Source organism: Podarcis gaigeae (assembly GCF_964106915.1).
Source record: "Podarcis gaigeae genome assembly, chromosome: 3".
Taxonomy (NCBI): domain Eukaryota; kingdom Metazoa; phylum Chordata; class Lepidosauria; order Squamata; family Lacertidae; genus Podarcis; species Podarcis gaigeae.
Window position 1 is genome coordinate 34,677,331 of NC_139680.1, and position 25,110 is coordinate 34,702,440.

Below are 25,110 nucleotides of genomic sequence, written 5' to 3' on the forward strand. Positions count from 1 at the left end.
GTTGTCCACACTGACTGGCAGTAGCTCTCCAGGTTTTCAGGCAGGCATTCCTTCTACTCCTGCCTGGAGATTCCAGGGACTGAATCTGGGACCTTGTCCATCTAGACCAGACACACTATTACTGACCTACAGCCCTTCCCTCACACACAATATATCTCATTTTCCTGAGTTTCTAAAGAGGAGAATGCAAAGACACTGGTACACTTTTCAGTACCTCCACTTCAGATGGAACACTACATGAATAAAAAAATGCATACATTAGGTATGAAGATTGCCATAGAAACCATTTCTATGAAGACAGGAAGAGAAAACATGGGTGTTTTGTGGTGATAGCTGTATATCTAGAGGAAAACAATGGCCACCCTGATAGTAAGTATATTTAATTGTTTCTGATGTCTTCATTCATAACCAAGAATGAGAGAATCAAATGTGGATTATTATTATTTTTATAAAAAAACCTCCCAAACATTAGAATCATATTTAATTCTACTTCACTTATGATTTATCTATAGTCAAGTGAAATTAATAGCAGTCTTTGTGTACTACAAGGGAAAGAAGCTGTTTTGTGTTTAGGTTTTTGTGATTTCATGAAATATGAATTTGATGTTGGTAAAACCATCATAATGTTTAGAAGTTATTGCAAACAGCACAAGAAGGGGACTTTTGGAACAATCGAACAGGATTGTAATTGCACACTCGAGTCCTACACTTCAGTTCCATACATGAATTCATATAAAATGCAGCAGCTTAATATGTTCCGTTGTCTACTGTTGAGTTCCGAATTATTATTATTTAAACAAAACAATAAGCAACTGAATGGGCTACCCAAAAGCTAGCCTTACTATTTAGGCCATAGTCCTAAGCATAATTATTTGTTTTTTAAAAAGTTTAATTAAAATCAAGTTACTATTAAATAAATTGCAATGCTCCTAGAAAAAGAAACATCATCTATATACTTATCTACACATTTCTAAAAGCACAACAACTTTGTACTATTAGTTAGCCAGCTTCTAAAATGTTAGTTTCCAAAGCTGGGCATTAATTAATTTAGAGATTAGGAGGCAGGTAACCATTCACCATCAATCCTAAACACATTTTTCTCGTCAGACTGCAAAAGAAGTAAGGATATTATGGAAATAAGAATGTCACTGAAACATAACATTACTACTACTACTACTACAACCATATATATTTTTAAAATGATCAATGCTATATTAATTTTTTTAATATTTAGCGCCAATGACCCCATCTGCACCATACATTTTAAGGAGTATTATACCACTTTAAAGAGTCATACCTTCCTCCCACAAATCCTGGGACCTGTAGTTTGTTAAGAATTCTGAGGGTGGTTAGGAGACCTCTGTCCCTCTTACAGAGCTGCAATTCCTAGAGTTCCCTGGGAAGAGGGATTGTTAATCCCTCCTTGAGCCTCCTAACTACTCTCAGCACCCTTTTCTTTGGAGGAAGCCATGGCTGTTCAAAATGGTATAGTACAACTTTAAATATGTAGGGCAAATGGGCCCAATGTTTTAGGGAAAGGACAGTTACCTTATGATGGAAGACTGGTTAAGAAATGCATAGCAAATCTTTAAAACTGTAAAGATCTCCCCTTCTATAATAATATGGGGTAAGTAATCCTTAATATTTGATAGGAAAGGGTTTTGTCAGAGCATCATAAACTTTTCATTGAAAGTATTTTTCTTTCTTACTTCCTCCCCTCACGCTTGGAAACTGTATATGAATATTTTCTCTTTTCCTTTGTACTTCAGTTTTAGAAGTTATGCAATTATATAATCAACGATCATTATTATTATTTTTTTAAAAAAAACATAATTGAGACTGCAAGAGGCAGTGCTTGGGAAACGCTCATCAGCAGGGAAGCCTATTCTAACATGAATTTTCCACTGGTAGTGTTAATGAAAGCTGGTTCTATTGAAGCTGTGCAAATGTTGAATCATTAGTCCAAGAAGAAGAGAATGTCTAATAAATTTTCACCTTCCTGGGATAGGCAAACTAGTTCCTTCAGACCATTTACAGATAGTTAAAGGTGATATATTGAAAGGGTTATGTATATATAGAGTTATGTGTTGCTTCCTATGCAACAGGCAACCAATAAGAATCTCAAGAAGAACAAGCTATTTAGCACTTAAAATGGAAGCCAGTTATGTCAAGCTAGCAAGATATGAACAATCATGTCCAGCACTGGCCAGATCCATCACATCTTTTTTATCATGTAATGGATCCATAATAAGCGGTGTATTATTATTAAAGGAACATGATCCAGACAATGAGTGTTCTCATCTTCAAAACAAACCAAACAGGAGAGGGGAAATAATGAACACTGGCTTGACAGGTTAAAATCCCTTTCAGTGATGAAAATATTAGGTGTAGCCTGCAACTTAGTCTGCACATTATAGCCGTTCTTTGATTGTTTCATTTCCACTACTATGACTTATAACAATAAGGGATTGACTTAAGAGTGTAAAAGGGCATGCAAAGGTCTAATTAGCATGCATTCAATGGCCCATGACCTATTTCTACACATATCTTTATTGCAAGGTGGAAAATGAGAAGCTAGAAGTCAAACGGATGCAAGGGATCTATTTTAGTTATATAAGAGTCATTGAAAGGACTGAGAAATGAAATAGCGATGTAAGTAAGCCAAGGCACAGAGAAGTCTTAAACTAGAATGAAATGGCACAGTATTTAAAACTCCATAAATCTAAGAGATGTAGCAGTCATTAATGTTCTCTCTCTCCCTCTGCCCCATGCACGCACACATTAGCCCATTGGATCTGCCCACATACTGTGATAGCTAGACAATTTCATTCAGAAATGCATGGGTAAAACCTCTTGCCTTATAGATTTCTCCTAACTCTTTGAATAGAAATGTGCCTTTCCAGACTCAAACTGCTGGAAAATCCAAAAGGATATTTTCTTGCACATCAGATCATGACTCAAACTGAAAAGAAAAGAGAAAGGTAAAAGGTAAAGGATCCCTGGACAGTTAAGTTTAGTCAAAGGTGACTATTGGGTGCAGCACTCATCTAGCTTTTCAGGCCAAGGGAACTGGTGTTTGTCCGGGTCATGTGGCCAGCATGACTAAACAGCTACTGGTGCAATGGAACACCGTGATGGAAGCCAGAGCACACAGAGCCACAGTAGTACCTATTTATGTACTTGCACTAGTATGCTAGGTTGGCAGAAGCTGGAACAGAGCAACGGGAACTCACGCCATCAAATGGATTCGAACTGTCGACCTTCCAATCAGCAAGCACAAGAGGCTCAGTGGTTTAGACCACAGTGCCACCTGCGTCTCTGCACTCAAACTGTAACACCCTGTTCCTTGGGTTTCAGTTGGTAAAGTTTCAATTAATATAAAAGGAGACCTTGCTTACTACTTATGTGTACTGGATTGGGGCCAATAATTCTAACAGTAGACAGGGCATAGTTCTTCCCGCTGGTGGCTTGGGATCGGGGTCAGCTCAGCTGGCCTGCATCTTAGGATGACCCATATCCCAGGCACGACTCTGTTCAACATCATCCCCCTCTGACAGGTGGCTGATTCAGGATACATGCCCAATGCCTGAGCCAAAGCCTACCACCATCTATAATCACTAAAGTTGTGGCTATTTCCAATTCCAAAAGTTAGTTGTGTGAGCTGTTCCCCCTGTCAGACCCCTCTCCCACTTTCCTTGGGGCACCCTGCACATGGGCTCGCAATAGTCAGACCTTTGATCACAGATGTTGATCTGAGTTACCAATCATAAGATGATAGTCAACGGTTCCCCTCTCCCCTCCCCAGACTGTAAAATCTATTTAGCATGACCTTGGTTTGGAACAGGAACCCCTGGGGTCTTGCTTGTTTTGTCTGGCAATGTGAAAGTACACAGCAGAGCCATCCCTTAATAAGTTACACTTTTGTGTCTAACACATGTGATACCAACTATAGTTTCCTTCCTTCCTTCAAAGATATTATTAATAGAACATGAAATCAGGGAATCTAAAACCCAGAAGGATGAAGATGTACAGGGGAGAGAAAAGAACAACCTATATCTAATCAGATCTAATCATTTGAAGTGTATTAAGTAATCAGCACAATTCTCATGAAAAAGGTCCCCTCTGACATTAGGGAAATATTATTTGTTACTAAAATCAGCATGTTTTCCTTTGAGCTGCATCAAGTGATATACAACATGTTGATACCTATGAATCACCAACGTTCTCATTTCAAACAATTCGGGTACATGCCTATTAATGTATAACTATAAACCAGCTTTCAGAATTTAGCCAGGATTAGCTGATTGCATGTCATTAAAAGTGGGCTGAGGATCAACTAGCCCCACACCACTGTATCACATGCACACACATGCTGCCCCGCAAAACCATTACAGTTAGACTGTATGGCTATTTCTCTTGGAAGCAGATAGGAGTGAGTGGAAACTAGTCTCCCTATGCAACATTGGCTTGAGATGACATGTAGAAGGAAGCCTCATTGATGCCAATGGGACAATCTAGGTAAGTGTATATAGAATGGGACATTCTAGTTAAGTGTATATAGAATTGCAGACTCAGAGATTCACCTATGCATCTATGAATGGACTGATTGGGGCAGATCACCTTGTCGACTTCCTACTGAGTTTGTAAATTATTTCTACCAAGTGCTGAAAATAGTGTGCTGTAGAACCCTAAAGCTGCTGTTGTCTCCAAGAAAAAATATTCCTACACCTGTAAAAAGTGAAAATTGGATTCTAACCATCCTGATTGTACACAGGCTTTACTACTTACTTTGCTTCTCATTTTTAAAACAACTCCAGAAATAAATAAGTTAACAAAAATCTGGATTTTAATAAAATTATCTTTGCTGATTTATTACAACGTAATAAAATCACTTTTTAAAAAAGAAAATGTTACATTGTGTCAATACAGCATTTTCTCCATAACATGCAGTAAAAATAGCCAACCTATTGGAAAGGAATTATATGACTGTCCCTGTTGTCTATTTTTTAACCAAAATAGTCTGTTTTGGTTTGGTAATTTGAAATTTTTCCCATGCTCTACGTAGGGCGAAAAAAACTCCATTAGCTTTCATATACTGACGGGTTTGTATGTTTGTTTGTTTTGTTTTGCTGAAATTAGTATATAAAAAATAACAACTATTACTACCCTAGCAATCATTCCACAGAGTTTGGCCATACTCCAACCCTGCCTGCATTCATAGCTCTTTGAGCTGCATGCACAAGAGGGATGGTTTGTGCAATCTGTTTTTATTCCATGTATACACTTTAAAGCGAATACCTGTATGAAAGTGAGTGTGTGTGTTCTCAATCCAAGGAGTGCCAAGAGGCTGTCAAAATCAGCCCACCAACCCTACCAGAACGGGTAAGATTTCCCAGCCTGTGGGCCACATTCGCTCCTACCTAACCTTTCAGGGGCCACATGGCCCTGGCATTTGGGGCCAGAGGCAAAGTAGCCTAGTTCTTCACACTCATGCTTTCCTCTCTATCCTCTATAAAGGCAAACAGCAATGGCAGCACAGTTCAAGGCCATGTTCCAGTGAGGAAAAGTACTCAAGCAAAACAGGGCTGGTGGGGGATGTGGCTTGAAAGGGTGTGTGGCCTAGGGATTGTTCCTGAGGGCCAGATGGAGAGGGCTGCAGGGCTGCATTTGCCCCCCAGGTCTGAGACCCACCCCCCATTTCTGATTCATCTCTCTAGCACTGCAAATGCTTCTTCCCAGATTTGGAACTGTGTCTATGGTCCTGAGTTGCCAGATGGAGAGATCCAGGCGCAGCTGTATTCTCATTTCCTAATCCAGGAAAACAATGCACATGAGAGCCTGCTTCAGCATGCTCATTGCCCTCTATCAAAAGGGTTTCCAGCCATATGTGTTGCGTCAATGACATTTTGGGACAGCCCTATTGTTGTCATGGGTGGCCGTGAAGTCCAGAGCCAAAGCGTACAAGGCAGTCTTACCTTGAACAAAAAAAAACTGCCAATCAGGCCAATGGCCCATCTAGCTCAGTGTCACGGTCCGGTCTATGGGCGATCAAAGTCCTGGCTGAGGACGTTGGGACCGGGGGCAAGATGGAGGGGTGGGAGCAGAAACGAGAGTCCAGAAGTCAGTGGTCCGAGGGTCAGGAAGCAAGGAGTCACAAAGTCAAGGGTCCGAGGATCAAGAAGCAGGGAGTCAGGAAGCCGAGGTCCGAGGATCAGGAAGCAAGAAGCCAAACGCAACAAGAAGAGGCGTTTGGATTTGATATCCCGCTTTATCACTACCCGAAGGAGTCTCAAAGCAGCCAACATTCTCCTTTCCCTTCCTCCCCCACAACAAACACTCTGTGAGGTGAGTGGGGCTGAGAGACTTCAGAGAAGTGTGACTAGCCCAAGGTCACCCAGCAGCTGCATGTGAAAGAGCGGAGACGCGAACCCGTTTCACCAGATTATGAGTCCACCGCTCTTAACCACTACACCACACTGGCTCTGGAAACATGTTGCTGTGGCAAAGAACCGAAGGGAAATGCTGACCTTATATCCCTTCCCAGCTCTTGTCTCCAGGTGCTGTGAGTTACCAGGCGGCCTCACCTGTCCTCTCCAGAACAAATGTAGGAAGGCCCCAGTCCTGCAAAGCCCTACTGGTCACAGGGCCTGGCTCCTGCACACACTCCTGACACTCAGAAATGCCTTCAACAACTGGCAAAGGCTCTTTGGGTTCCAGGCAGGTTCCCCCCCCCCCAACGACCCAATGCCTGTTGCCGTCTTATGCTGTGCAGTTGGGTCCATGTTTCACCAAAGAGCTCAGGCACTGAAGCAGGCTGGATGGTGACTTAATAGTGCAGTGAATTGAAAGGCCTCTCCATAAGTAGAAGCTCAATGCCAAGGAAGTGGGGTGAGACCTTGGGCAGTGGGAGCTCCAGGAGTGGCACCCCCGTCTCCTCCTGTTGGCAGCAGCTTTGGGCAAGATGTCACTGAAATCTTGCACAGCACATGACACCTTGGCAGAACCCACTTTCACCATTGTTGCTTTGCAGGTGCTGCTACACAACCCAGGTAAGAGAGATTTCAGCAGCGGCAAAACACATTCCTATTTTGCCTCAGGCAGCAAAATGGGATGCACCACCCATGGTTCCATGCACACATCAGAAGCTCCTGAAAGATCCAGAGAGCTCCTAGATTGGGGCTTACGCACACATACCATTAGATGAAAACTAAGGTGGTCCAGCTGAAGCAATAAATATTTCAGACCCTTTCCTGTACAGTAGTAATAATAAGCCACAGACTGCCTTCTGGTTCTGCATCACTTGGAGTATTCTATTTCAGACTTTCAAGCGAGATGGTAGATCATCATGCTGCTTTGTAGAAATTGGAATCCTAGTTTTGTATTAATGTTGACAGCATTCTCTAACCTACAATCTAGGTCAGATCTCAGCTGAAAATGGAGAGGAACAACACATTTGCTTTGAAGTCTGGTTGTTTGCTTGCTGCTGTATAAGTAATTATTAATATTAATGGTGTAAAGTTAAGCTCTCCTCATAAATTATTTACCCAAAGACTTTATTGTAAATGATCGTGTATCGCTGAAATATTAAAGTTTAGAAACGATCCAATGCTGCTTCTTGTTTTGACAATTTCCCTTATTACGGAGATAATATTCTAACTCAAGCACAAAAGGTTCACATTTGTTTCCACTTATTTACACATAATTGAAGTACTGTATTGTTAAGAGGGGGGAAATTCAAAGGAACTTATAAGACTAGCCTGAAAAATGCCCGTGGGACACTGGTAATATATTTTCACTTTATCTTATTATTGTCTGCCGAGATTGAAAGAAGCTTGAAGTCTGGAATAGAATTTTTGGCACATAATGCCTTAAAATACAATAGTAGGATAAATGAAATGTATCACCTAAACCCAGACTTGGGGGGGGGGGTACCTGGGTACTTGCCCAGGCCTCAGAGCCCAGCCCACCCCAGCTTTGAGTTTATAACTTTATTGTAAGAGTCCCTCCTCAGACTTCAGACTAGTACTGCATGGGTGTGCCTAAAACGATGTATTTTTACCCAGAAACAAGTGCCACTGATTTCAGTGGGACTTACTCCTAAGTAAACATTCACAGAATTACAACCATAGGAATATACCTCTCTCTTTATGTGTGCATGCACGTATACACCCCTCTGTGTGTATATGTATATAGGGAATAATTTGAGTAGTTAATGTGCATAACAACCAACCATTGTGCACATTTACCAGGCCTCATGGAAAATGTGCACCTAATGTTTCTATGAAGAGGTAATTGTGCACATTTTCTGGTCAATATCCTTAATCTCCAACAGACCTTGGGAAATGTGCATATATCAAGTGAATTTTGTACATTCTCTAGTAGTCATTATGCATGATCCCCAGCAGGCCTCTCTCTTCTGCCTGCCCCCCTCTCCAGTGTTGCTTACAAAGATCAGATAAAGGACTAGACATTCACAATGCAGATCTCCCTTTAAGGAAGAAATCTAAAATAATGTAAATATACATACTTTATTGGGGATGTGAAAGAGGACAGTCAGCTCTGGCATTATTTTGTTGGTTGAAAGAGAAGAGGAAGTGTGTACACAGAGGGAATGGATGGTGGCTGGAAAGAAGAGGGGAAAGTAAGAGGCAGAGGAGAAAGGCAGAAAGAGGGAAAAGGGAAGGACAGAGAGGGGGGAAAGAGTAGTGAAAAGATAAAAAGGGTGAGATGAAGGGGAAAGGAGGAACAAGGAGGTGAACGGAGCTAAGGGAAAGGGAAAGGCAAAGGAAGGCAACCAGAAGATGAATGAATGAAAGGATAAAAGCCAAGGTGAAGAATAGAGTGAAAGGCCTGCAGGATGCAATGTCCTGGCAAATTAAGCACATGACCTATCCCTGCATGGGGACAGTACTCCAAAATCAGAAAAGAGTGATTATAGCATTCATAGGATTTGTATGTTCCTGTTTTTAGTTGGATTATGCTCACAATTGTTTATAGACTTTATCGTTCCTTGTAAAGTCTAAATTTCTCTCCCTTTATGCCAGAAAATGCCTCATTTGTCATTAGTAGCAATCTATTATCTTTCTTTTGGGGAAAACACAAGTGCATGCCTATCCATGAGTCACCATCCTCAAGAAAATTAATATAATAAATATTTCTACATTCACATGCTCTTGCTGGTGATGAACATTGTTGAATAACTCCCTTGTTAACCTTGAACAGAAGGAAATATTTAATGTAACTCCAGCACCCAAGAGGTGCAGAGAGAGAAACAATCCAAATAAGCACTTTAAATATTTGAACAGATACTAGAGTTGTGGCGGATGGAATCTTTTCATGACTGTGTCATTTGGATGTGCTTTGCTCTTTGTTCTGTTCAATGAAATATATAAAAAAAGAACCAGAGAAGGATATTTTTCTGATGTGAAGGTAAAATGACCTAATTTTACTTAAGAACATAGCATACTCGCACGCAGGCTGATTAAAATAAAATAATAAAACCAAAGAGAATGTTATGACATTTGGGTAGGGGGAAGTGAGATACATCATTTTATTTGTTGAGTTTTCTCTTCTTAGTTCTTATAGGGCAGGAGTATGGAAGTGGATCCAGCCAGTATTCCTGCACTCCCCATAGTCCAAGCTGTGTGCTTGACGATTACCTGACACCACAAGCACTGCTGAGGCTTCAAATCAATGTGCAATCCAACAATCAGCTGATCATCAGAGCTTCCAAACAGACATGCACTGTTCTTTGACATCCCATTGACCAGCTGACGGCCAGGGCTTCAAAGCACTACATATAGTTCAATGCCAGTCCTGAGCAAACCACTTTTTGGCTCAGCCACATATCCACTTGTCCCGCATCTGACATCAGATGTTGGGCAGATGGGCATGACTTGGCCAGACAGCCTCAAAGAACTAATGGAGAGACCCAGTGTGCCTAATTAGGTTTTTGAGGTGGGCCTCTGGAAAAGTGAAGGGATTGATAGATCAATCTAGCTGTCGAGTTTACTTCTTGTAAAGCTCTTGATAAACTCACTACTTATGTGCCTAGTCAGTCTATTATTTTTTTTTTTTAATACTGGAACCAGTCCACAAAATTCATGCTTGTGCTTCTCACCTCAAATCTCAAAACCAGGAGCCAACATGACAACTGTGGAACTCATGGAAGAACAGATGACACCACTTTTGTACATAGGGCCTTTGCATATAGGTAGCAAAGTGTAATTTGTAATTAATTGCAGAACTGTAACAGAATGACCCAAGATTTGCCACTAAATTCTGTTTGTGGTAGAACTCAGTAGCATCTCTAATCAAAGTTTCGGCTTTAAAAAACTAAAAAACTAAATTATTAAAGATTTTTGTGTTTTAAAAAAGCACATGCGTTGTCTCTTTTTCCGGTTGTGTTTACTACAGATCAATTACATTTGTTGTGAGACAATATTTTGTATGCAGTATAGGCTTGTGGAAAAGTGGTGAGCTAGATTTCTGTGCAGTTGGCTAGAGCACTGGTAATGAAAAATAGATCTCAAAAGAAAGAAAGAAGAACTCTGTATATTTCATGGTTTTTTTAAAAAAAAATCTGTAAAAACAGAAGATTGATTTTCAACGTGCTGAATGGTCTTTGAGCAATGATATGTTTTAGACATATAAATGACAGCAGTGGGAAAATCTGATCCATTTTGTATGTGAGGGGGGATATCTATTTAACTACATACATATCTTCCAAGCACCACCAAATGTCAGTCCACATGCAACATGATGAAACAGAATACTGTAAGTTAATGAAATCAACCAAACAATGTACTTGGGTGTGCAACAGTCATGTGACTTCCATATAAAATTCACGCTGTTTAAAAATTGTATATGTGTATATGACCTATGATGTTCAAACACATTTAGCTAAGGAGAAGCTCAGCTACATTTCTTTTGTGGTTATAAAGCCTCTCTGATCTTGAATTCTGAATGTATCAAAGCCTGTTTGGCAGGAAGACACAGTTCAACTAAGGAACCCTCTAAACATCCTTTTCACTGTACATTCATGATGTTTGTGCTCATGATAGTATTGGGACAGTTATATGCCGTCCCGCTTCCAATACTGTTTCCACCTGCAAATATTTCAGGGTGGACATACTGCTTCATTTCCAATCGATGCATGTCCTGTAACCGGTTGAAATCTTTTAAGCTTTTGTAATGCAAATGTTCTGGGTTTATTTGTCCTTCTTTTGTTGCACTATAGCACAAGAGTGCCCTTCCAGATTACAATAACATTGCAGTAATACTGGGAATGCACCTCAAACCAGCAAATAAAGCTGCAGGATGTGTGGAACGTCCAGTATATGGCCACCACTAATGCACTATTGTTATATCAATGCAATGCTACATAATACCCCCCCCCCCAGCCTGGAGGGGCCCTAAGCGGAAGAGTGTTTCCCCTCATAAGTGAGGCCAGGCTGTATTCAAATTTGAAAACAGCAGAAGTGTCCTATTTTTAGTGTAATGGCCATAGTTAACAAAGGACATCAGATGGTTTTCCACACTTGCGTCCTTTGTAAAACTGAGAGAGACTAAGGATGAAGCAGTGGAAGTGCGATGTGGTGCTTCAAAGTCACAACCCATCAAAAAGCCTTTTGGGGCAGCGGTTCTTCCCTAAATCAAAGTAAAAGCATGCTAGGCTAGCGCTTTATTCTTTGCTGTGGCAGCTGTTCACTATATCACGGAGGAGGTTGGCTGCTCCAAGTGAGGTCTGTAAACCTACTACATTGAGGCCATGACCTAACTTACAAAGTTGAAATCCAGAAGCCCAAGCCAAGCTCAGAGAGACAGAGACAGGGGCGGGGGGAAAGAGTGATCACACTGTCTGCTGATCCTGGCAATTAATGAATTTAAATGCCAGTGTAGCATAGGTAACACAAGGCTCGCTTTAAAATAAGCACCTGGCCATGGCTCCTGGAGACAAAATTAAATATGAGATGAATAATAATGACATACCTGGCAGCACTGATAAAGACAAGGCTTAAATGACTAACGAGTGTGATAGCAGCTGTAGTGAAAGAAGCTGACACCCACAAAGCATGCGATAAACCAGCATTAGAAGGCAAAGGTGTCACTGAAGCGAAAATATCCCTTATAAATCTCTGCCCAGAATATTTTACATACATTACTTGTACATGAAGAAATGAAAAGCTGAAACTGTATCCGCAGTTAGAAACAACAAAAGGAATGGGGGGAGTGGTGACGTTTTCTGTTATTTATACGTTTGCAAAGTATCTACAATGCTTACATTCAAGAAATCACATATTTGCTTCAAAGCAGCCTTCCCCAAGCTGAGGTCCCCTTGTGTTGTTGGACCAAACCACCCATAATTCCTGTCCACTGACCGTGCTGGGTGAAAATGATGGTAGTTGAATGACATCTGGGGCCACAAGGGTGCTGCAAATGTTTGATTTAAGTGAATGTTTTGGATTAGGTAAAAGAGGTACTAACTTTACTCTGACACACACACACACACACACACACACACACAAGCAAAGTGACACATTGTCCTTTGACAGGGTAAGATGAGGCAGTTTAAATGGTACACTAACCAACCTCAATGAGGTCCTGCACTAGGGGTTAACCTGTGGGCACTGGCCAAGACCCACACTTATGCTGTTGGTCCACTGCCCAAGCCCTTTGGCCTTCCTCCTCTTCCTTCCTTTGCCATCTACTGGCCCTCTTGAAGCAACAGAGCCAGAAGTTGACAAGAGAGAGAACAGGTAGAGACCAAAGCCTTTCTCCTCCTCACTGCCATTATTGCACATTCACCTTTGCTCAGTGATAGCAGTGAGAATGTGGAACAGAAGTTGCTGCTCATTTACTTTGCCTGCTCCCTTCGGATGTCGTTGGTAGGGATTGAGCTAAATCAGCAGCAGTGGTGGCAGTTACTCTGAAAATGCTTTGCTTTGGGGGCTGGGGAGCCCCAAAACCTGGAGCGGGCAATGTCACCAAGAGTCAGTATTGCTATTCTTGCTAAAAACTGTTGCATGTAATATAGTGCCCAGCTCAGTTATTAGATGATGAACTAGGCAGGTTGCTTATTGCTCATTTCACCATCTGTGTAAACTTTGCAGCAAAATCTAAAGGTTCACACTTGGATCTACTGAAGATTAAATTGCTAATAAAATAAAAATAAAAATGCAAGTGCAGGTGAAAAACTCCCACCTAAAAATGCAGACATAAATATTTCACTATTTATTTCACAAACTCATTTAATTTCTGACAACCATATCCACTTTCTGCGTAGAACCAGTGAGGTGGCCACCCAACTGAGTAATAAATTTACATGTAGTCTGAACAAGGGGTATTGTTTTCCCTGGAAGCCACTGTTTTACCATATTGTTATTACTCTGACCGTTGCCTGGAAGATCCCACATATTTAGGGATAATGTACTGGATGGGATTGCATTACAATGAGATTCAGCCAATCAGGAATGGACACATTGGGAAGTGATGGGAAGTGAAGTCGGTTTTGTTGGCATTTGGTAAATATATTACAGTGATGCATAGAAAGAAAACGTCTAGGAAGTCTGCTGGTTGGAAGAATAAAGAAAAATTAAAGTTTATCAGCTATGGCAAACCAGGCCATTCTGAGTACAGGCTTGCCAAAATGAGGCATTAGCACACACCAGCTCATATGTGGACTAACAAACTTGGAGAGGAAACAGGAGGAAATCCAAAACCCAAAAGAAAGTAATCTATTTTACAAACACGTTTTTACTCTAAGGTAGGAATCGCTGGGGGAGACTAGGTTGTCTTCCTATCCCCACGCCGCGGCTGGTTCATATATAACTTATTAAGCAATCAAGTGTATAAATTTGCAAAACATACTGGGGGAAAATATCACTGCAAAGGGAGTCCTTTACTAGCATTTTAAAAACTGTTTTCAATAAGAGTAGTTTGTGCTCAACCCAAGTTAATCCACTCCCACTAGTAGTAAACTACCAACCAGCTCTAGTATATTTTGCCACTGATTCATCAGTCTGATGTATAGTTTTCTAATTATGTAGGAGCATATGAACCCTCAACTGAAGTATAAATTGGTACAGTCCAAACACTGGTTTTCTACCTCATCTACTCCAAATGAGAATGAGGTTTAAATGGCAGCTCTAAAATAACAACTGTTTGTGACATATAAAATACCTAATATTTTAAACATGACAGGATCTTTCAGGTCTGTATATGTTATGCACACTTTCATATGAATCATCCTCTCAAAGAAATAGCCATAAACCTTTAGGCAACAATATATCTACCAAATAGAAGTTAAAAAAGTAGAAGAAGCAACAACTCACCAGACAATGTCAGCTGGTAAGGGGTAACAGTTGAAGCTACTACTGACATGCTGTGTGACTGTGATAAGGGGCTGTCTGAACTTGCTGTATGTTCTTCATCTGTACTATCAGTCCACTTCAAATACTGCTGTGAAGTACCATCTATTACAGTTAAAGCCTGATTTTCATCAGAAAATGAAAGGTACTGTGTCGCTGAGATTTTTGCAAGGTATGTTTGTGTAGGGAGTGGCTGGTCAGCTAGTACTGAAGAGGATGCCATATCAGAAAAGGCTGATAAATGCCCACGAAGCAAAGTAACCACTGAGCCTCTTTTTGAAGTTCCTGCATGCTCAAGGTGCAAATCAAAAATCCTTTCTGAACTTCTTGGTTCATGTGATGTGGACTTATTGGAACGAGATGCAACATAGGCACCATTTTCTTCTTGAAGAGCATTGCTCAGATAAAAAGCTAACAATGTATCCTGAGTCAATGACTGAGACATCTCCATAACTGGATCATGTGATGTGTAGTCCAGCTGTTCCATGCCAGTTAATTTCCTACTCAAATACATGTTTGATCTTTGAGAAGCTGAGATGGTCGGAAACGATGGCTCTAAATGGATGGTTTGTAAAAGAACAGTTGCTACGCAGTCCAAATAAACACATGAGAATTCGGTGCTTGGTTCCTCCAAGGGCCTAGTTTGAAAATACCCTTCTGTAGTGAATTTATATCTGCTTAGTTCAGTAGGATGAAAGGAAGATACTTCTGTGAATTTTGCCGATGATGCCGTTCCCCAAGCTGAAACAAATGAATGCCCAGAGGTACCGGCAGTAGATCTCATTAATGTGGAGCAGCTGGTTAATAACACCAAATTCATCCAGAACGCCTCATGAAGGAGAGGCTCTTTGCTATGCAGAACCTGATCTGAGAATTCATTGGAGAGTTTCATGTCAGCTGAAGAACCTGTTGCACATGTTTGGTTTAATTTGCTAAAAGAACCTGCAGTTTGCCAGTTGAGGTCAAAGGATGTTTGCCTTTTGGATTGCTGCATAACTGATGAGCTAAAGCCGCCTACCTTTTCTGAAATGGCTGCTTCAAGAGGGAAAACAGATATCACAGAGGGCTTCGGTAAAATCCAGTCTTTGCCTATCAATATTAGGGAAGCAGCCAATTGCTCTCTAGTATCCTCTTGAGGCAGCATGGAGAGAACTGAAAATGCAATTGCCAGAGTGGCAGGCTGGAATCTGGGGGAGAGTAATGAGTGACTATTTAATTCAATCAAAGTCTCTGGTATGCTACTAATTACTGAACTCACGTCTGTAGCAGATAAAGCAAGAGCCTTATGGTTCCCTACTGACAAACTTTGCACAGAGGGAACTGGAACCGTCATTAAGGAGTCTGTGATAAATGAGGTTATATCATACTCATCTTGTGAGAGTGAGACTAGTGTTAAATCTCCTGAACTATCAATCATTGTCCATGGCTCAGTTGTTATGTCGGACGTTATTCGTGTTGCAAACGGACCTGAAAATCCCAACAACTGTGAGGTGGGAATGTCTGCTGAGGAAGTGAGCAAGAATGCTGCTGAAGACTCACTATTGGTGGTTAATGATCCTAGTCCTGTGCCTTCAAGTGGTATGCTGGACATTAATTTAGCCATGCTAGAGGTTGCAAGAATCCCATGGCTGAGAAAGTCTGTCTTTTGCAGACCTTTAGAGGATAAAAAGTAAGGGGGGCAGTTAGAAGAAAATAAAAAATGAACAACTTTGGCCCTAGGCTGGATCGGCAGCAAATTGCATTGCTACCTGAAAACCATTAATTCTCACCCAGGCACCCCAGAGCAGACAAATACAACTCCGTAAATCATATTCTTAATAAAAGTGTAAGAAAAATTTTAGTCACCTCAAGAGCTGACTAAATGCAAAGCCTCACATTATTCACATGGTGAGGGCTGTAGCCAGAACAAATAGCATTGCTTGGAAGAGATGTATTAAATTTGCTAAATCAATTTTTTCCCTGAGAATCAATATAAAAAGGATAAATTACAGATCTGTACCATTGAGAACTTGAGGGGCTGCCACGATAAGCTGGAAAAGTTACAAAGATAATTATATTTACAAATTGGGTCACATTTAATTTGCTTATCTACATCAAGAAGAAATATTACTTAGATTTTTTTTTTAAAAAAAGGAAAACAGCAAAAAGATCAGGCCAAAAGAGGGAACGAAGCATGCATTTTGAAGTTCGCTATTGAATAGAAGAGATGTAGTTGAATGAATAGGCTCAGACACATGACACTCAAAATAGGCCACTGCATTTAAGATACTATTCCATTTTTAATGGTTTCCATGCTAGCGGATTCTTTTCCTTTCTGAATTTGAAGCACAAAGGAGTGAGAAGAAAAGTGGAAATGTGCAAAACCCGGAGGAGCTTGTTACAGGCATTCTTATGTATGAAAACATCAAGAGGTTGGGAAAAGATGCACACAAGAAAGATACGTGCCAGGGAAAGGAAAGGCAAGTTTCTCAAAGCGCCGTCATCTGCCTTCCAGTCTGAAGAGGATTGCACTAACAGAGGGGGCAGAGACGTATTAGAGAGCATACGAAGTCACACATATTAGCCAAGCTCAAATGAAAAGCCAAGCAAGTTATGGAAAAAATGCAATTCTCTATACAGTGTAGGCCAACAGCTGGAGTGGAGAAGGGGATATTGTCCCTGAGTGCTTTTGCACTCAGTCCACCAGGAGTTCTAATAAACAAAGAACGGCATTCAAATTAACAGAGACAAGACAGGTGCTTAGTTAAAGAGAGCAGAATCCAGAGTTTGGGGAGGGGGGACCCTGAAAGAATACAGAGAAACACAGAATACAGAAGACATTAATCCTTATAAAAATAATTTAAAACTGCACACACTGAAAGGCCAGGGTTTCATTTAGAACCTCTCAGTCTTTTATTCATAATACTTGTACTTTCTTACCTGTGGAAGTTTGAAAGATATAAAGGTCAGAAGGAGAGAGGCTTGGATGGGCTGATGAGAGGCCTCTCTGTAATGGCTCACTAGGGGGCACTCCATCCATTTTGATGATGGTTTGTCCCCTTTGGGGGACTGCAGGTAAACAGGTGATATTGTTTATTCCATCCACACAGAGAAACCCAGCAGGGCAGGTACGTATTAAGCAATCGTCGTAATTAAGCTCACAGCTTCGGCCCTAGAGGAGAAGTTTTTAAAAAGTCATTATGAGAAGGCCATTTCCATTTCCTTGTCACATTAAATGGTTCAAATTATTGCTTTCTTTTGATTCCGCCTCCCCCCAGCCCACCCAAAAAGAAAAGAAAGAGATACTGTCTTATTTCAGCTGGGCAGACTGCACTTCCCAAAATTAATTTAAGCCCACTGAGATTTTTCCCTTTATTGATTTCATGACAGAGTCCCAGGCTTTTCAATTGCAATTTAATTATGGCATTTTGACTTCAAATCAGTTCAAAGAGCAAACTACCGGTATTAAAATAAAGATTCCATCTCACAGTCCCTATCACATTCTACATCCTAAAACAGTTTTGTTCCCAAGTTGTCTGCCTTTTAAAGTTAACAATATGCTTCTCGGAGATTGAACCAAAGTGATATACAAGGGTGTAAACAAAAAATATGTTCTGATGCTATAATTACTTTATGTTGTACTGTCTGAAAAGTACACAGTTTATTCCACACTTTAACTTGATTTGTGCAGCATGAGGATGCTACTTCCTAACAAAGCAGGAAATTGAATTAGTTCTTGGGGAATCAAGAAATGTGTTGCCTGTCTAAGGAGCCACAGGATGGTGTTTGCTATGGCATGCCAATCTTTTCTTTCTTTCCACTGAGTATGCACTCTTTGCAAAGCCTGCCTACTAGTCACAGCACTAGTCACAGTTGCAAATACTATTGTGGCTAGGGATGGAATTTTCTGAAAATCTCAATATCAACATTGTGCACACAGATTTGTTCCTGCATGGGGGAGCAGGAACAGATAAGTATCTTTCCCCCTCCATCCACTAGTGGAGAGATTTGCTGGGTTAAAAGTCCTTCTACTCATGGAATGGAACAATTGGATTCCACACATATAGCCCATATGTCCGATGATATAGTGTTTGGTCCAGAAAACCTTGTGCCAACATGAATACAGTATCCTGCTCTGTAAAAGTTCCCCTTCTATTTGCTTATCTTTTCTCAAAAATAATTGGCTAATGTCCCCTGAAAGCCCCAGTCTGAAGCTTCAAATGAGAACTATCAGGCAAAATAATTCCAGCCGGCCCTTCCTTTTGTTTTTATTTATCCAAAGCATCTTTTTCTATTAAAAAAGTCCAAGTTGTGCGTTGACAGAGATGAAATAATGCAGTTGTTCAGCTCTTTGAGATTTCAAATTGATGTATTATATAATTAAACTATTGGGGAGTGATACTAAATAAACCACGTGCGTAAATCACTTTGATCTTAACTGTTTTTTTTCTTCTTCAAACAACAGTTTCTTCCCTATTCGTGTTTCTCCCCCCACACCCGCAACAGTAGGAAAAGAATGGGATTCATCTGAATAACTGCTTGCATATCTTGGGAGATTTATTGTAAAGCTGACAAATAAATAATGTATATCTACTGAACAGGAAATTTGTTGTGCATTATTAGCCAGAAATCTAAATTCAGCAAGAGCAATCTGTGCAAGGTAACGGGATAAGATCTGGTGCGAGTAGAACAGGCAGGATAAAATCACTACGGCAAAGAAACAGGTTTGTATACATGGACACAATTCCTGGCTCAAGTGTAAAAAAGGTTAATGAAGTGGGAAGGGTGGATTTAAACAGAGCTCCCTTAGGAAACAGAATATTCTGCAACTTGATTGGATTATGGATGCAGGGTGCTTTCCCCTCTTCTACAGTTTTTTTTTTTTTACAACACAGCCATAGAGTTGTGGTGTCGGGGTGTGCGTGTGTCACAGCTCAAGAATGACTCAGCAAACCTAAGCAGCATTTGACTGGTGCTGTTACAGCCAGTTTATAGCACAAAGGTAATTTTCAATTGGGGGTTATATAAGCCTAAAACTCCAAATTTAACTTTGACAAACTTCATGGAAGAATCCAGATATACCCCTGCCAGGGAAACATTCAACATCTTCCCAGAAATAATAGATAAAGAGGTGGACAGCTGTGTGACTGCACCACTTCAGACAACAGATGAGGACTCAAAGAGAGAGGAACACAAGAGGGAGAAGCAGGCAAAGTCCCTCTTCCCTGATACATAGTTTTCCACGGGCAGAGAGGACTGTGGGTATGTGCAATCATAACACATCTAGCGAGATTTTCAATAGCATACCACAAATCCAGGTTTGCAGTAACAGATGTAGCCAAAGCCTGGTTCATTCTGGATGCAAATCCCATGCATGCAGGGATTTGATGCACATTCATTGATATCCTCTTCACAACGGAAGCCTTCCCAGCCTGTTAGAATGAAAAAAGTGTATCTCATTGACCTTTGCTATTGTAAAAACCATGTTAAAAGTCTCTCTCTCTGTGTGTACACATCCAAATCTCTTGATATGTCTCCCCTGCCCCATTCAAACAAAATAGTAAAAAATAAAACATGGACCAAGTGTCCCTATTTTCCGGTTCCCTAGTGTGCATCACCATGCCTGCTTGGTCCTGTGTTGAGCAGGGAGAAGTGAAGGGAGTTTGTACTCACATTTGCCTTCTGCCCCATCTGACTGAGAACCCAAAGTTACATGCATCCCTCGTCAACGCAGAGGATTCTGCTGGTGTTCAAGTGAATGTGAGCAAATGAAACAAAAACTTCAGAACTCTGCTCAACACAGGAAGGTCAAGGACTGGGGAGACGGGGGGGGGGCAGAGAGGCAGGTGGGGGGGGCGCGCCTAGGGCTGGCATGTGTAGCTTTATGCTTACTACATGTGGGGAGATTTCCTGTTCATGTAGAACCTAAACAGCACCAGTAACGTCCTACAAAAAAACCCTCTTGTTTGCTGTATTTTTAGGACTGTATGCAGTCCTAGAAAAACAATAAAAAGCATGTTTCCCTAAGAACAGAAAGCCAAGCCAAGATAGGGAAAAAAATACTATGGCATGCTTCTCAAATATATCATACACGCAATATGTAAGATATATTTATATAACCCCCCCAATCTTACTGATTTCAATGGAAGAGTGTCTAAATCTCTCTCCTCCTAATCTTTCCAAGTGCTTAATGCTGGCTCAATGGTGCCCATTAAACATCTAACAACAGTGAGGCAAACTATCAACATTGTCATTTCTAAAGCAGCCACTGGAAGCTCCCATTTTGACAAGAGCAGTGACTCTGAAGAAACTGGATCCCCTTCCCTCAATGCTATATTTCCAATCTCAATCTCTAAAGCTGCTACAATCCCCCAGTGCCTGCTTTAAGATGAAAATGAAAATGTCAGCATATCTCAAAGGAGTCAACTCCTAGGGACATTGCCATTCAAATGGTGTGTGTACACTGCATCAGGTGATTGATTATGTGGGGTGGGGTTTATCTGTCCTCTCCCCAATATTTTATTCAATTTGGCACCCCTGACATACCTGGTTACAGATTCCTCACATCCCAAGTGTCCTGCATAAATAAGGGTCAATGGCTGCCAATAGGCATACGACCATGGAAGACCAGAATCCAACAAGCTGCCTTAGACATGACTTTTGATCGGCAGGTCCCTTGTACTATTTCAATATGCTATTGAAAGCCCCCCTCAGTTTTGTAAGTTGCTTGCCTTACAGCGGTTCAGAAGTCCTTTGAATTGGCAGAACTAATTGTGTGGTTATTTGCATTCCAGCCAAGCTGAAGACACAAGGAAGTGAAGGGAGAGAGGAAGCACATGATGCCAGCGATGCTCTAAACAAGGGTATTAATCTTAAGGCACATGTTTATTTAGTTGCATTTATTTTCAGAAAGACACTACTCCCCCCCCCCCCTGATGATATGTTTGAGGGCCAGAAGACTGTCTGAAACGATCCCATTAGATGTGTCCAATTCCAAGAACTGTCTTAACTCAAAGTGCAAACAATTTGTTCCACCATTTTCTTTCACAGTAATGTTTAATCATTCTGTTTAAACCATGGCACAATTAACCACTTTAAAATGCAAATTAAAACACCCCATTCTACCTTTGGACTTCAGACAATATTTTAAGTGCATTCAGTGGCTTCCCTTGAAAAGTGTCTATTTTGATCAAGAGGTGTTGGAGATAAGCAGTGTCCAGTGCACAGCGGAATGATGAAAAGTACGTGCCAACATGCTCTATATTACTTTATTTACACTTCAAAGCTGGTAATTTACAGAAAAACATTTTCCCTCTGCCGGAGCAGAGAAAGGCATCCTCTCTCCTCTAAAGCACGGAGAGAATCACACCACTGAACTGCAAAGAACAGTGAAAAACAGGAAACCAGTGTACGTCACATCCAGTCTCCTTTCCCGTGAGAAAACCCAACAGCACTTGACTGTTGAATGTAAACATTGTCTTGTGACAAGCACTTCGCTGCTCAGTGAAGGAAGCAGAAACCAACATCCTCCCCCTTTCTGTGAACATCACTGGGCAGCGTGTTCGTACAATATCAGTACAAACCCAACTTCTGCACATAGGTACAGTGTTGATCCCTTGATACAATCTTGGACAATACATCAGCAGGAATTTCATTACCTGGCATATAGGACACCGTTACGAGTCCCTTTTGAATACGTTCCCTAGCATGTTGCAACTTTAATTGCAAGTGCTTCGTGCTTTGCTTACAACCTTCAGAATTCAGCAAAGCCAAACATGCTTTGTTGTCCTGGTAAACCTGGATTGGACATTTGACAGGAATTTTCATGTCTTTGCACAATTGTAACAACCATTCACAATCCTTAAGTGAATAAGACAGTGCATTCAGTTCAGCTTCACAAGTACTTAAGCTAACTGTTGTTTGCTTCTTGCATGACCAATCAAATAGACCCTGATTGTACTTATAGCAAACTCCAGACGTACTTTTCCTGTCTGTAGTGTCACTTCCAAAACTTGCATCTGCAAATATCTCAAGACCACCAGACTTCTGATTGTTAAATCTCAGTCTGTAATGCATAGTGCCTTTCAAATACCGCGCTATGCGTTTCAGAGCTTTCCAATCCTTAACAGTAGGATTGTTGACTTGTCTGCTTAGCAAATTACAGCTAACAGCAATGTCAGGTCTTGAACATCTGGCAATGAAGTTTAGCTTGCCTAGCACACTTCTGTACAGTGTAGTATCAGAAAATGCTTCTTCAGTGTCATCTACCTGATAACCTGTTGTCATCGGTGTGTCTACAGGGTTAGCATCCATCAGGTTTAGTTTGCTTAACACATCAGCAATTTTACGTGACTGGTGTATTAGAATGTTACCATCTTGATCTCTCTCTATTTCCAGAGATAGGTAGTTGTTTACCTCACCAAGATCTTTTATGTCAAAGTGCTCTTTCAGTTGAGCTAGGGCATTATTGTACATTGTGACATCCTTCCAAAAGAATAAAAGATCATCAACATAAAACAAACAATACAGTTTCTTTTGCCCCTCCTCTTTGACAAATACACATGGATCAGCTTTCCCTTGCTTAAAACCTAGAGAAAACAATACTTCAGTGAGTTTTGTGTGCCAACACCGTGCACTTTGTTTGAGACCATAAAGGGACTTCTTCAGAGCACAAACAAATCCCTGTTTTACCTGTACGCCATCAGGTGGAAGCATATAAAGTGATTCATCTAGAGATCCGTACAGAAAAGCTGTATTCACATCATGGTGACTAATGTGCAGATTCTCCTCTGCAGCTAGCTTGAGCATAAGCCTAATGCTCTCATACCTCACGGTGGGTGAGTAGGTCTCGTGATAGTCTTCACCTGGTACCTGTGCAAAACCTCTGGCTACCAATCTGGCTTTGTGTCTGACTATCTTGCCATTTTGATCAGTCTTCGCTTTGAAGACCCATTTGCTTCCAAGCAGTTTCATTCCTGGAACTACTGGAACAAGGTCCCATGTTTTGTTCCTTTCCAAGGAATCAAGCTCAGCCTTCATGGCATTTAACCATGGCTCAGCTTCCTTTGAATCCAAATCCTGGATTTCTTGGAAACTTGAAGGTTCAAACACCTTCTTGGAGCTTTTAACAGCTGTTACTGTTATCTTAGCAAACTCATCAGCAAATCTCTTTGGAGGTCTGCCTTTTGTCGCTCTCTGTGACCTGCGAATTAGCCTTAAGTCTTCAACACTCTCCTCTTCCTTCTTAGGAGAAAAGTGACCTATTGTGAACAATGGTTCCTCCAATTCTTGATCAGAGCTTTCAGAGGGTCGCATAGAGGCTTTCGCACTCTTGAAATCCTCTGAATCACCCGATTCAGTTTCAGACTCAGAATCAGAACCTTCATCAGTGGGTGTGGGTTGTTGTGGTTGCTTTTGATTATCCTCAGTCTCATCACTGTCATCAGGATAACATTGGAAAATTCCCACATTCTCCCCCCACTTGGCATTGTACTCAACACTTCTTGTGAGCTTAATTTCCTTAGAGTCAGTCATCATTATTCTGTAAGACCCTTTCTGATAACCTAGAAAGATACCATGCAATCCACGCTTGTCTAACTTGGAGTTTTGTGGTGAGTGAACCCACATGTCAGAACCAAAAATTTTCATGTGTTTGATGTATGGCTTCTTGCCAAACATCTTCTCATAGGGGGTACAACCAATCGCTGAAGATAACCTGCGATTATAACTGTAAGTGAAACATGAGAGAGCTTCGGCCCAATAACTCTCTGGAAGATTGGCATCATGCAGCAAGGTTTTTAACCCTTGAAGCAATGTCTGATTTGCTCGTTCCGCAAGTCCATTCTGCCATGGCGAGCGAGGACTAGACAAATCGTGTTGAATTCCTTTCTCAGTCAGAAAAGCTTCAAACTGCTGAGAAGTGAATTCTCCCCCGCGATCACTGAAAAGAGTCTTTACCTTCTTACCATGCACATTTCCCAACCAAGCACAGAATTCCTTGAACCTTGGAAAAGCCTCTGATTTCTGCTTGAGATTGTACACATAAATATACCTGGAAAATGCATCAATGAGAACCATGAAGTACCTGTTTCCACCCAAAGAGGGCGCTAGTGGTCCAACCAAATCAGCATGAACAACCTGGTATGGTTCTGTAGCTTGCCTACTAGACACCTTACCTTTCGCAGCCATTTTTACCTTGTTTGCTGCGCATGCCTTGCACTTCATGTGGTACCTGCAGGGTTTAATAGTCATACCTTCAACCAAGGCAGGCATTTTAGATACTGCCTCAAAATGCAAATGACCAAATTTTTGATGAAAATCGTGAATACATTCTGCATGCAAACTTTTGTTAGAACCTGCAATGCAACAAGTGTCATCCTGCACAACATCATCAAAATACAAAACATACAAACGATCAACATATTCAGCATGCAATACATAATCATTTTTCTTTGTGATGATGCACCTTTTGTTCTTAAAGGAAACGTCAATTTTCCGCTCATTCAGCTGTCCAACGCTGAGCAGATTATGCTTGGCATCTGGCACATAAAGCACATCCTGTATCGATAAGTCCAAACTGTGAAGAACAACAGTTCCGTAGCCTTTACTGGGAATTGTGTGGTCATCCGCCTGGTGAATCGCACCTTCCTGCGGTGTAAAAGACACGAACAGTCGCTTATCGTTGCACATGTGGTGCGTTGCAGCCGAATCAACAACGAAGAAAGATCTAGACGTCTTCTGGACCTCTGCAACCTTTGGAGTG

The 25,110-nt window shown here is 41.1% G+C and overlaps 1 protein-coding gene across 1 annotated transcript in view; it reads right to left on the bottom strand.

The window, feature by feature from the left end:
- The window catches only part of EYS (eyes shut homolog), a 491,695-nt gene that overhangs the window by 261,952 nt on the left and 204,633 nt on the right, over positions 1-25,110 (bottom strand). The window contains exons 18-19 of the mRNA XM_083729676.1: positions 19,656-19,780; positions 17,289-17,520 (exon numbers count right to left, since the gene is read on the bottom strand). Coding sequence (XP_083585802.1) covers positions 17,289-17,520; positions 19,656-19,780 — 357 coding nt within the window. The remainder of the gene's footprint in view (positions 1-17,288; positions 17,521-19,655; positions 19,781-25,110) is intronic.